At 43.1% G+C, this 13716-nt stretch overlaps 1 protein-coding gene across 5 annotated transcripts in view; it reads right to left on the bottom strand.

Moving 5' to 3' along the window:
- Positions 1 to 13716, bottom strand: part of FMNL3 (formin like 3) — a 160415-nt gene that overhangs the window by 56441 nt on the left and 90258 nt on the right. For all 5 annotated transcript variants that reach the window (XR_012241565.1, XM_073614092.1, XM_073614094.1 and 2 more), the window contains exons 2-4: positions 8674 to 8757; positions 5450 to 5530; positions 2289 to 2365 (exon numbers count right to left, since the gene is read on the bottom strand). Coding sequence is in view for 4 of the 5 variants with exons in the window: in XM_073614092.1 (XP_073470193.1) it covers positions 2289 to 2365; positions 5450 to 5530; positions 8674 to 8757 (242 nt within the window). In the remaining variant the exon portion in view is untranslated. The remainder of the gene's footprint in view (positions 1 to 2288; positions 2366 to 5449; positions 5531 to 8673; positions 8758 to 13716) is intronic.

Genomic DNA, 13716 nt, shown 5'->3' with positions numbered 1-13716 from the left:
CAATCAATAGTTCTGCTCAAAGCAATAGAGAAGAATGTGGAGGCAATTTACTACCCTTGTTTAACCACAGTAAAAAGAAAAAAAAAAAAAAGATCAATGCATTTTAGGAGTTTTCTTGTGAAGTCATCAAACTGATGTAAAAACAGAACAATACTACAAATGAATCGATACAATAAAACATAACTGCAGGAGTTAAGAGATACAATGAACATAAAGAAAAATTATCCCCAGAATATAGAATGCTCACCAGCAACCCTTCGCACACAGCGAACACAGTGGAGTGGGGCTGTGACAGACAACGTGCACACAGTGGAGTGGGGCTGTGACAGACAACGTGCATACAGTGGAGTGGGGCTGTGACAGACTGCGCACACAGTGGAGTGGGGCTGTGACAGACTGCGCACACAGTGGAGTGGGGCTGTGACAGACAACGTGCACACAGTGGAGTGGGGCTGTGACAGACAACGTGCACACAGTGGAGTGGGGCTGTGACAGACTGCGCACACAGTGGAGTGGGGCTGTGACAGACTGCGCACACAGTGGAGTGGGGCTGTGACAGACTGCGCACACAGTGGAGTGGGGCTGTGACAGACTGCGCACACAGTGGAGTGGGGCTGTGACAGACTGCGCACACAGTGGAGTGGGGCTGTGACAGACTGCGCACACAGTGGAGTGGGGCTGTGACAGACTGCGCACACAGTGGAGTGGGGCTGTGACAGACTGCGCACACAGTGGAGTGGGGCTGTGACAGACTGCGCACACAGTGGAGTGGGGCTGTGACAAACTGCGCACACAGTGGAGTGGGGCTGTGACAGACCGCGCACACAGTGAAGTGGGGCTGTGACAGACCACGCACAGTGAAGTGGGGCTGTGACAGACCGCGCACACAGTGAAGTGGGGCTGCAACAGACAGCGTGCACACAGAGGAGTGGGGCTGTGACAGACAGCGTGCACACAGAGGAGTGGGGCTGTGACAGACAGCGTGCGCACAGAGGAGTGGGGCTGTGAAAAACAGCGTGCGCATAGAGGAGTGGGGCTGTGACAAACAGCGCACACAAAGAAGTGGGGATGTGACAGACAGCGCACACAGAGGAGTGGGGCTGTGACAGACAGTGCACACAGAGGAGTGGGGCTGTGACAGACAGCGCACACAGAGGAGTGGGGCTGTGACAGACAGCGCACACAGAGGAGTGGGGCTGTGACAGACAGCGCACACAGAGGAGTGGGGCTGTGACAGACAGCGCACACAGAGGAGTAGGGAAGGTGACAGCACTAGTCTGGCAGCGCTATCAAACAGAACCCCCTGACAATTTGTTCATCTCTGGATTTTCATGTCATGCAGTTTATCCTCAGATGCATGCAATCAATTATGTAGAGAGCTGCAGTTACAGTGTGAGAGAGCTGATTGGATTAAAGGCAGACACCACCCTTCACACAGCACACAGGAACAAAGGAAGGATACAGAGCTGGGTTCTGAATAGACAAAATGTGTGCTGAGCTCCCTTCCCGGTCGCAAATTTATCACGCGTCCCAGAAGTGGCTCATGCTGATAATAGAGGAACAAAACACAGGAGAGAAACGACATCTAGAGCTTTGGGGCGAGATGAGTAAACACTACAGATATACAGTGCTTCGTTCAGATTTTGTGACTGAGGTTTACAACCACTTTAACATGTGTTTAGGCGCATTTACATGCATCTGCCCAAACTCTCGCTAAGAGTTTGCAAAGGGCTTTTTACTGCCTCCAAACTCTCCTGCACTAAACACTGCTAAAAGTCTATGTGTGCATAGAGACATAGGCTAACATAGAGGGACGTATAGAGGCAGGAAAAAAAAAAATGCCAGATGCTCCTAACAGCAGCTGTAAAACTTCCAGTGTGCACGAGGAGTTAGAAGAATAGCACAAGAGCCTCACCTTTAAAAAAAAAGTCTGCAATGGCAGCTACTATGTTTGTTTCTGTCTTCACAAATTTCCTAAATCTAAAGGCTAGAAAACAATAATTAGGTGTATATGTTATCACCTTAAACTCCTGAAATAAATCTTAGCAGCTCGTGCTGTCTATAATTCATAAAGATTTACAGGAAGGAAACATAAGCATTCATCAAACATATGCGTTCATGCAGACAGTCACTAAAGAGATCAGTTAATAATCTGTATACGAGATATGCTCAAGAAAATACGTACGACCAGGAAAACTGTGATGAAAAAATTGTATATTTATACGATTTCAAATTAGAAGACTCTGAAAACTCTAGTCCCCCTTTAAAGACCATTTCCTATTACTCACCCTATGTGATTTGTTCGCAGTGATATTTCCAGTTCACGCAGAACCTTTGTAGATTCTTGCACCCGTCTTCTAAATTTCTAGTATGTGAAAAAGAATTTTTTTTTTTAGTTGATCAGCAAAATAGGCAGCTAAATAAGCAGTTGCCAAAAATATTTGGTCGATTGCTGCCCATGTCTGAAAGAATAAATCACATCACTTTTTATGTTATAATTTTAAGAACTGTCTACGGTCAAAATACCATCACACAAGCATATGCATGTAGTGAATATGAACTGTCACCTGCCATTTGCATCTGACAAACACGGACCTTTTTTTAACTTCATCTCAATAGTGTATAAGCAGTGTTAGTCTTGTCAACGAAAATATTTTCGCCGACGAAATTAACACTATTTTAGTCGACTAAAACACGACTAAAACAATCCAGATGACTAAAAGTAAAGCGAAATTTGAAGTCAAAATTAACATTGGTTATAGATCTCAGCTAAATCTGTGTCTGTAGTGCATGTTCAAACTTTAATACCATAAATAAGAACATAAAAATCAAAAATGCAGTGCTAAATAAGGCAATATCTTAAAACTAAAAAATGATAGTCCATAGAAGCCAATGAAGAGTAGAGATGACATGAAACTTCCACCAAAACTTCCGTGTGCAAGGGATGAGCACACCACACCCAAGTGCTATCAATCTGCTTACCAAAAGGATATGGAAAACAAGCGATGTATTCATATAGTGCAAAGGATCAACAGTAAATCCACGATGAATAAATGATGCGATGCAATAAATGAGGCGCCTCTGATGATATCCACATAGAATGAAACATGTCAGGCTGGCCGATGCAAACACGCTTTTGAGCCGCGGACCACTTCTTTTATTCTGTGATGATGTTCCATTGACACCTGTAAGTAGACTACAATAAAAACGTGTGTTTTACCCAGACGGTTGTTACTTTCTTCTTATTGGGTTATCCTGCTGATGATCGCATCATTTATTCATCGTCCCATGTGTATCTTGAGTTCCTGGTCATATGTGACAACCCAATCTGTCTGTCCATGATGGAGAGTGCCAATTGGATTTACTGTTGAGCCTTTGCACTATATGAATACATCGCTTGTTTTCCATATCCTTCTGGTAAGCAGATTGATAGCACTTGGGTGTGGTGTGCTCATCCTTTGCACACGGAAGTTTTGGTGGAAGTTTCATCTCATCTTTACTCTTCATTGGCTTCTATGGACTATCATTTTTAGTTTTAAGATATTGCCTTATTTAGCGCTGCATTTTTGATCTTTTGTTTTTGTGTTTGACGAGTCAACAAACTATGCTGGCTGCTTACTATATGTATATTTATTTCAGTTAGCGCAGATATTGGTTCACATAAATAAGAACATGTTATTAGATTTTTACTCCAGGAGTATATAATGAGTTTGGAAATTCTAGAGAAATGCTTAAAGTGGAGTTCCACCCAAAAGTGGAAGCTCCGCTTATCTGCTCAGCCCCCCCCCCCCCCCGAGCCACAGTCGGCCCCTTTTGGGAGGGGGGAACAGGTACCTCTTTTTGACCTGGCTGCGGCGAGGTCCCCCGGAAGTTCACGCTCCTCCTTCCCCCACCGCCGGGCCATTCACAAAGCACAGCACGTTTTACACATATGCAGTAGGGAGCCGGCTGTGAAGCCGCATAGCTGGATTCCAGGACAGTTATGTGTCCTAATATTAAAAGTCAGCAGCAACAGTATTTGTAGCTGCTGACTTTTAATTTTTTCATGCAGGGGCTGGACCTCCTCTTTAAATAATGCATTACAATTTAAAGAGGAGCTCCAGTCTCCTGTGTGAAAATTAAAAGTCAGCAGCTACAAAAACTGTCACTCACCTGTCCCACGATCTAGCACTGTGCTCAGTCCAGCCAGTTTCACCTTGGGTCCTCTGGCCCGGCGTCGGCATCTTAAAGTGGTTGTAAACCCTTAGGCCCCTTTCACACTGTCGGACCGTTCAGGTCCGCCTGTCAGTTTTGTCGGCGGACCTGAACGGGTGCTCCATGCTAGTCTATGGAGCGACAGATGTCAGTGGTGACATGTCTGCTGATATCTGACCTGGTCCGATCCGCTAAAATCAGACGGATCCCCCTACGTTCGCATCCATCCCTGGCGGATCAGATGAGATCTGATGAAAACGGACATGCTGTCCGCTTTCGTCCAATCTCTCCATAGTAACTAGCGGCGCTCAACAAGGCCCTTCCCGCTCAGTGAGCAGAGAGGGACCTGTCATCCGCTGGTTCAGCGGAGATCAACGGAGAGATCTCCCGCTGAGCTGGGGGACAGAGGCGGACTCCGAGGCAGCGGATCTGCTTTGTGAGAATGATGCCTTACAGACCACTTTTTGCTACAGGTAAGCCTATATCTGTAGCTACCCAGGATATCTCCTAAACCTGCACGGTTTAGGAAATATCCCCTGTATTTGCATGTGCCAACATCATCGGCACATGCGCACTGAAGCAAACGGCACGTACGTGCCGTTTGCTTCAGTGAGTGTGCCGTTACCAGCAGCACCCGCGCACATGCGTGGGAGTGACATCATCGCGGCTCCGGCAAATCACAGCGCCGGAGCCGCAATACCCAGAAGTAACCCCCCGGGAGTGATGTCAGCCGCAGGAGCGGTGTACGGGCACCGCAGCGAGGGCTTCAGTCTCAGGTGAGTATTACATAATGAGCTAGTATGCTATGCTCATTTGTCTTGCAGGTGTTAGTTGCGTATGAGAGACAAGTGACATATAAAAGTCTCCAGGTCAGAAAGTTATCTGTCCATCTTTTTCTTTAGAACCAGCCATCATATCCATTTTACAATCACAGAAGCCCATTATCAGTACTTTGATTACACGGCCTTCAACATAAAATGGTGAAGGATCAAGTCCCACGATCGCTGAGGTTGAAAGATCTTTGAGTGTAACCATGAGCAGCCCAGGAGGTCAGAGGTTGTTATTATAACACATAGAGGTTTTCCAGCCTACCATTTTTAAAGCTCATGTACAGTGATGCTTGAATAGTATTGCATAGTACTGTATAATGATGCTGCTTGAATGGTATGCATCGCATGTAATTATCAGGTCATTTACAGCCACCCTTAGAAAATATTTTTAGCATCATTCAGCATGTATATTTACAGGGCATTACCTTTCGTGTGACTCCAGGGTCCAGGAATGATTGTAGTTTTTGGATGTATGTGTGCGGGGGGTTTTTCACTTGAAAGCGCTCCTAATGAAAACACACAGCAGATAAAATGTTGTTAACATGTGGATTGACGAAGAAAGGTTAAAAGAATACAAATAATAGTATGCAGGACAATTTAGTTCACTATAAAGAAGAAAACTTTTTTCAATCAAAGGTTGTTTTGAAAGCTCATATACCAACCCATATATACTCTGCTTCCCCGTGGCCCCTGCCACTGCCTTCCTTCATCAGGGCCAGGAGTCCTAGCTCTGTTTCAGCACCATGTCAGATTAGATTAGATCAGGGTTTACACAGCATTCTCGTGTGCCTTCATTCCCTCATATAACAGCGTTCAGGCTAGGTGAGTGTCCGCTAGGCCTCACCACTACATCCTGGAAGGAGGCCACATTCTCCTTTATGCCTGGAAGAACAAGGTACTTACAAAGGCTTCCATGGAGCAACATATAGGTGGGGAAGAGCAGCAAAGGGGAGTATCAGCAGGTGGGTGTTTCTGGATGGGTAGTCTCTTCACACTTATTTAAAGTAGCCTTAAAGTTTATGTGAACCCTCACCTTGTAAAACAACCCATTCGGTTTAAGTCCTGGTGCATACTTGAGCTTTTGTGAACGCTTTTCTCCTGGCGCGAGAAAAATGTGCCTAAGTCGTGTTTTGCAAACGGATTTTTGGCGTGTTAAGTGCTTGGACGTTTATTTTATTGGCCAGAATATTCATTTATTCTGCCCATTGAAATGTGAAACCGCTCAAGCACTAAATGCGCTTAGGCACATTTACAGACATTTGGGCACATTTTGGCTTTTTCTCAGCCAAAACACTTCACTATTGAAGGCACAAGTTATGGGGTGTTTTTTTTTTTATGCCCCCGCCTCTAAACTCCTTTAAACGCCTATGTGTGCATGGACAAAAATAGATAATAAATATTCTTTTTTTTAGTTTAAGTGTGCAAGAAGCTTATAATAGAAATGCAAGCAAGGCAAAACGTGTACATAGACACCCACTGACCACTTTATTACACCTGTTCAATTGCTTGGTAACACAAAATGCTAATCAGCCAATCACATGGCAGCAACTCAATGCATTAGACATGGTGAAAACGACTTGCTGAAGTTCAAACAGAGCATCAGAATGGGGAAGAAAGGGCATTTATGTGACTTTGAACGTGGCATGGTTGTTGGTGCCAGACGGGCTGGTCTGAGCATTTCAAAAATGGATGTGTTTCCACGCCTGACGTGGTCCCTTTGAGTTAGGAAAGCAAGAGAACAGCAGAATCACCAGGTATATAACACAAAGAGAACAGGATAGTTTTTAACATACGTACATGGGACAACAGGCACATATCAGGAGTAACAAATGTTGGACTAACACTTTAAACCAGTGGTCATCAACCCTGTCCTCAGGGCCCACTAACAGGCCAGGTTTTATGTATTACCTTGGGGAGATGTAGACTAGAATACTGCAATCACTGAGCAGCAAATGATGTCACCTGTGATGTATTTCAGTTATCTTGCAAACCTGGCATGTTAGTGGGCCATGAGGACAGGGTTGATGACCACTGCTGATGACCAATGCTTAGAAATGTAATTTTTCAGCAGAACTCCCAAGTCAAACCGTTCCTGTTAAAGCCCTCCTAAAGCCCGCCAAAGAGACAAGGACAAGGGATCAGCAGATACCTGATAATCTCAATTTTTATTTAAAAAATCTTTTAAATAATCATGTGGCAATGCCATCTAAGGAGGGAGTGGAAAACAGGTATTTAGGCTGAAAGCCTTCATCTTCCTATAATAAGTTTATAAAACTAGTCATATGAATAAAGGAAGATTAGTATTTAGGTATGCATCCTATCCAACTGTTCATCACTACATCTAAGCAAAACTGATGTCCTCTTTTACAGTCTATATGCAGCTTCCAGACAGCAGCACATACACTGAATTCCAGAAACATTGGTTGCAAGTGGTCAAGTTAGGATTTCTAAGGAAACGACCCCTAATAAAGGCATTATTGGATACCTCAGTATAAATATCACATACTATCACACTGGCAAGCATTGAGTAATAGTCACTGCACAAGTCCTGGAATAAAAGTTTGGTTGCTCTGTGCATATATTTTATGTAGACAAAATTGCTATGACTGAGGCATACTCAGGCCACAAGAGTAGTTGCAGTTTATTGCAGGGTGGATAAAAATCAATGATTTCTTTTATTTGAATCTGATTTTTTTTTATTTTTATCAAATTTATTTTAATAAAATGCTTTTAGAGTAAAGATAGTTTTCTATTTAAGATACATTAATAATTTAATTTAATCAGCATGAAATGGAACTTAGTTATGTAGCTTGAGGCTGTATATTCTGAAATATTTACATTATTGGTAAACTCATTCAATGAATCCAAGCTGAGATAACATGCACTGCGTTGATTCATTCACACAATTTCACAGTAACCATTAGATAAAACAAAGTTCAGAAATATTCCTTTATCCCATTGTTTTGCAAACTATGTACAGTACAAACTGTATGATTGAATCAGTTCTGATATCACTGTTTTATTAATCTTACAGCTTATTATTCTAAATAGAATCTTTAATATTTGCAAACAAAATGAAGGTTTCCTAACTACCAGCAAGAATAAGGCCTTACATTTAAAGAGCACCTGTCATTTCAGATCCATCATGGTAGAGCCTGTTAGCGGGCATCCAGTCACCTGCTGCCGCCCCATCCCTCAGCTTGTTGTATCAAATTACATCTTTGATTTGATCTCATATAGCACAGTTTCTTCGTTTAACATTTTGCTAATTGTGGGTATCTCACATTTTTAACTGCAGCAAGATCCCAGTATTTATATCTCCTGGGTGATCATAACCTCATCTCGCCTGGAAATATTTTTCAGACAGCGCAGTATTTCTTTTAAATTTATTATATGTTGTATCACTGCTGCATTACCAGCCATCCCATTAAAATGAATGAGTCAACATCGGGTCAGAGGAGGAGACGCTGCGAGACAGAGATGACAGTTGCTCTTTAAAAATTATGATTTAAATCGAGTTGATTTAACTAAAATCCACCCTGGTTTACTGCATGTCCGATATTTTGGTGTGCTGCTATATCTGCTATACCTATATCAATGATCATATATAAATATTTTACCAAAAAAAAAAAAAGGCCTTGAGCATTACCTGGTCACAGATGAGGTCCCACTTTTTTTCATTATCGTACTGTCGCAAAAGTCGTGCTTTGTCTGGGGGAAGATTCATAGAACTCTGGAAGAAGAATGTAAGGAAACAGTTTAGTTGTGAAGATACAACACCAAATAAGACTTAAAAAAATACAATCATCTCTGTCTTAAGCAATATAAAAATACAATCATCTCTGTCTTAAGCAATATAATCAGTGCTCATGGAAATTCATTCCCATATTTTAGCACTTGCAATAAACAACAGTTACTACTCACCCTACTAACTTCCAGAGGTTTAAATTTAAATGTGTCACTACAAGATGGCGTTGTGGATACAGATAGGTATAAGTGTGCCAACGTCCTAAATATATTGCAAAATGTATTTAAAATAAGGAAACATGGACTTTAGAGGCACATCTGTAGCAAAATGAATTCAAAAGAAGGAAACATGGACCTTAAAGGCACATCTGTAGCATTGAAGTACAAAATTAACTTTTATTTATCTTTAAAATTCACATTATTGACATAACATGTTAGAAACAAAAACACAGTGTTTGGTCTAAAGGACACTCGCACCACCTAACACAACCAACCATTACCACAGTGAAACAGATCAATCAATAATGATTCAAATGAGGTGATGTCAAAACAGAAGGAGCAGCTGGTTGGTGGTAGAGACGTAGTGAAGAACACTCTACATGTTACGCGCCCTTAAGCACTTCTTCAGGAGTTTGCGGTGGTGCATAATATACGAAACAGTATACGCAGGTAAACCTGGCGGGATCACCCACTAAGCATCGGTTGAGGCCAGAGCTGGTAAAATGTAACGGACGGTGGGTCTTTGTTACATTTACAAGCTCTGGCCTCAACACTGATGGAGCTCTACTGGCCCCCTGCACTTAAAGCGGACTTTACATAGGGATAGCCATATTGGGCTTCCCCTTTCCATGTGTATGGTACTAGCGCCTGGTTCAAAGTTCCCTAGTTTGGATATGTTGAGGATATGGTTATTATCCCCATCCGACACAATTTATAAGGATCTTTCAATCTTTATATTGCTTGAGGCTTGAGAAACTGATGATTGGTGGATGATCCCGCCAGGTTTGCCTGCGTATACTGTTTCGTACATCAGGACTTGACAAATTTGCTTGGAATCTAGGAGCCAGCTAAAAAAGTTAGGAGCCAGGTTTTTTTTTTATATTTCAATAGTTTTTATTGTAAAAAAAAAAAAAAGGAAATACATTTCAAGGTAAACAGACACATCATTAGAACAAATCGAATTCTTAGATGGTCAATTTAGCAATACAGATGTGTAAAAAATACAGTCAACATACATATCTGCCCTCTGCCATTATCTCTGAATGCAAAATATACGATATGTATCTAAATACTGGTGGAACTGAAAAACATTTTTCCCCCCCATGGTCCGGTCTCCCCCCACCCACTGTGAGTGGCAGAGACCCGGAACCACAGGGAGTTCTGGTTGTGAACCCCGGGACTATCCCGGGGCCCACTATTAAGTAAGGTCCCATGATCGATCATCTGCATTGTGTATATATAAGAGCCAGAAGAAGGAGGTAAAAAAGAGAAGAAGGCGAGAGAGAGAAAAGAAGAAAAGAAAGAAAAAAAAAAGGGGGGGGGGAGAGAGAAGGAGAGGAGGAAGGAGAGGGTCAACCCGGAGTTTCCTATGGAATTGAAATATAATTGATCCACGGATCCCACACCGTATTAAATTTTTTGGTGTTATTACTGAGTATATAGGTGAGTTTATCATTAATCATGATCCAGTTACGTTTACTTTTAACCTGGTCAAGAGGGATTGCTGACTGTCTCCAATGCCTAGCAATCGTAATTCTCGCTGCCAACAATATATAGGTGATTAATTTTACTGATTTTTTGGAAGTTTCATCAGGTAGTTTGTGGAAAAGAGCGGCTTCTGGAGATCTGCGAATATTTACCCCCGTCACAGAATTTATTAAATTAAAAGTCCTAATCCAGAACCTAGTTACGAGGGAACATTGCCACCAAATATGGAGCATCGTCCCCAGCTGTCCGCATCGTCTGAAACACTTTGGTGAAGTAGCCAGGTTTTTTTAAACGACCGGCAAAGCTTTATTTTCAGTATAAAAAATAACCAATCTTTAATTTCACACAGAAAGACCGCCCCGCTAGCGGCTGAATAGCGCCGCTAAAACTACGGTAAAGCGGCGCCAAAAATAGCACCGCTTTACCGCCGATGCCCTCCGCGGCTTGGTGTGAAAGGGCTCTAAGGGTTCGATCAGGTCCGCCTGAAAAACTGACAGGCGAACCTGATCAGACAGCCCGTGTGAAAGGGGCCAAGCAGGGAGATGACAAATAAATTCATTTTAATTAAGAAAAAAAAAAAGGCTACCCCCACATTCACCATTAGGCAAAAGCCGCCCGATGATGCCCGCAATCACTTCCTTCTCTTCTCCACTTTGGGAAGGAGATGGGCGGGCAGTGAAAACAGGCAGGGGAAGCTCCATTAGCACTGCATTAACATTGCTGGTTGTGTTGTCATACCAACGGCCACCACAAGATGGCGCCAGATTCCAAAAGGACTGTAGAAGGCCGCAAAGCCGTGGCCTCAATTACCGGACGGCGAGGCCCGACGCGATCGCACGGGGGGGGGTCGGTTTCCCGCATGGAGACAGGATACCGCAGGTGTGCCGCCCCAGGTACCAGGTCGCTAAAGGACTGTAGAAGGCCGCAAAGCCGCGGCCTCAATTACCGGACGGCGAGGCCCGACGCGATCGCACGGGGGGGGGTCGGTTTTCCGCACGGAGACAGGATACCGCAGGTGTGCCGCCCCAGGTACCAGGTCGCTAATTCTAGTCGCAGAGGCGACCTGGCGCCCGGGGTTTGTCGAGCCCTGTCGTATATTATGCACCACTGCAAGCTCCTGAAGAAGCGCTTAAACGCACGTAACATTTAGAGTTTTCTTCACTATGTCTCTACCACCAACCAGCTGCTCCTTATATTTTGACATCACCTAATTTGAATCATTATTGATCTGTTTCACTGTGGTAATAGTTGGTTGTGTTAGGTGGTGCGAGCGTTGTTTAGACCAAACACCATGCTTTGTTTTTAACACGTTATGTCAATAATGTGAATTTTAAAGATAAATAAAAGTTAATTTTGTACTTCAACGCTACAGATGTGCCTCTAAAGTCCATGTTTCCTTCTTTTGAATAACTTCCAGAGGTATTTAGAGAACAGCAATTTCATTTATGTGTTGGCTCACAATGACAGCGGGAATGAAATGGTGCGAGTTCAGCTAAACTCGCACCATTTCATTCCCGCATGTCAGTCCCGATTTCGGCAACAATTTCAGAGACATCTGTGCGGGTTTCTGCACAGATGTTAATGGAAATCGCACCCCGAATCACAAAAAGTAGTACAGTAACTACTTTTTGAAATTGGTGCGGCGCCGCAAACGCGTTGCACTGATTAGGACGGTGCCATTGCCATGTCAAATCGCATCAACATGAACCAGGGCTAAAAACTTATTTTCCCCAGTTTACTAACAATCACCAGTACACACTATTAATAAGTTCACTGGAAGTGAACGATATATTGGAAGATTCAAGCATTAGTCAGTTAGGAATCTAGCCAAGATCTTTTAGGTATTCCTGAATTCCTGAAATTGTGATCAATGGAAATACATTAAAACAAATGTCATTGCACATCAACATGCCCTAATGAACTTTGTGTTGAAACATTATGACACGTCAATATGCACATCATGATGTGCTTGTGTGTGCCATGCTAAGAGTTTATGCGCACCTTAACGCACGAGTTCACACGCATTTAGATTTCAATGGCAAATGCATCAAGCAAAAACATAAAAATATATATTCAATCGTAAGCATTCAAAACTATTAAAGAGTCCATCTCTTGGTTGAACAACAAACATTAAAGTGATTGTAAAGGCAGAAGGTTTTTTTATCCTAATGCATTAGGATAAAGAGCCTTCTGTGTGCAGCAGCCCTCCTCAGCACCCATAATACTTACCTGAGGTCCCTCTCTGTCCAGCGATGTACACAAGTGTCTCAGCCCCCTGGGACTCTTCCTCCTGATTGGCTGAGACACAGCAGAGGCGCCATTGGTTGCTGCTGCTGTCAAAGCCAGCTAGCCAATCAGGAGAGGGGCGGGGCTCCGTGTCTGAATGGACACATGGAGCTGTGACTTGGCTTGGGTGCCCCCATAGCAAGCTGCTTGCTTGGGGCCATTGCACAGGGGGGAGGGGCCAGGAGCACCGAAGAGTGACCCGAGAAAAGGAGGATCGGGACTGCTCTGTGCAAATTCACTGCAACAGAGCACGTAAGTATGATAGGTTTGTTATTTTTATAGAAAATAAAACAAGACTTTAAAATCACTTTAAGTTTTATGAAGGGTTGAGAAGAACTGGCACAAGATCACTCCAGCAGGAGCACAGCAGCAATAACAACACTTTCTGGTGGTGTTGGGGAAGGCCAAACGTATGGAAACCTTCTAGATTGTAAGCTCTAACGAGCAGGGCCCTCTGATCCCTCATGTATTGAAATGTATTGTAATTGTACTGTCTGCCCTCATGTTGTAAAGTGCTGTGCAAACTGTTGGCGCTATATAAATCCCGTATAATAATAACATATATATATTTTTTTTAATTCTGTCCTTCCCCACTTTGTGTCCATAAATTAGAAAAGTTTTGGAAGGAGCTACAAATTTGAGTACAGGTCCCCTTTGAGATCAAATCCCCATAATTGGAATGTCTACCTAAAATGTATGTTAATGTATACTTTCTATCCCTTTTGCTGTGTCATGGCTGTTGACAACAGTTCTTCTCACTTGGGCTGCTGATGAACACGCATTTCATGTATCCTTGTACTGTCGGTTTACACCGACTCCGAGATTACTAATTTTGTGGCTCTTTAATGAAAGCAGCATGTGATAATCATAAGTAGCTCACAAAACTATGAAAGGATTGTATGCATCTTCCAGATCCCATAACAGAGGGGACACATCAAAACTTTGATTCCTG

Source organism: Aquarana catesbeiana, linkage group LG02 (genome assembly GCF_042186555.1).
Source record: "Aquarana catesbeiana isolate 2022-GZ linkage group LG02, ASM4218655v1, whole genome shotgun sequence".
Taxonomy (NCBI): Eukaryota; Metazoa; Chordata; class Amphibia; order Anura; family Ranidae; genus Aquarana; species Aquarana catesbeiana.
Note: the sequence above shows the minus strand (reverse complement) of the source record. Positions and strands in the feature narration are given on the sequence as shown.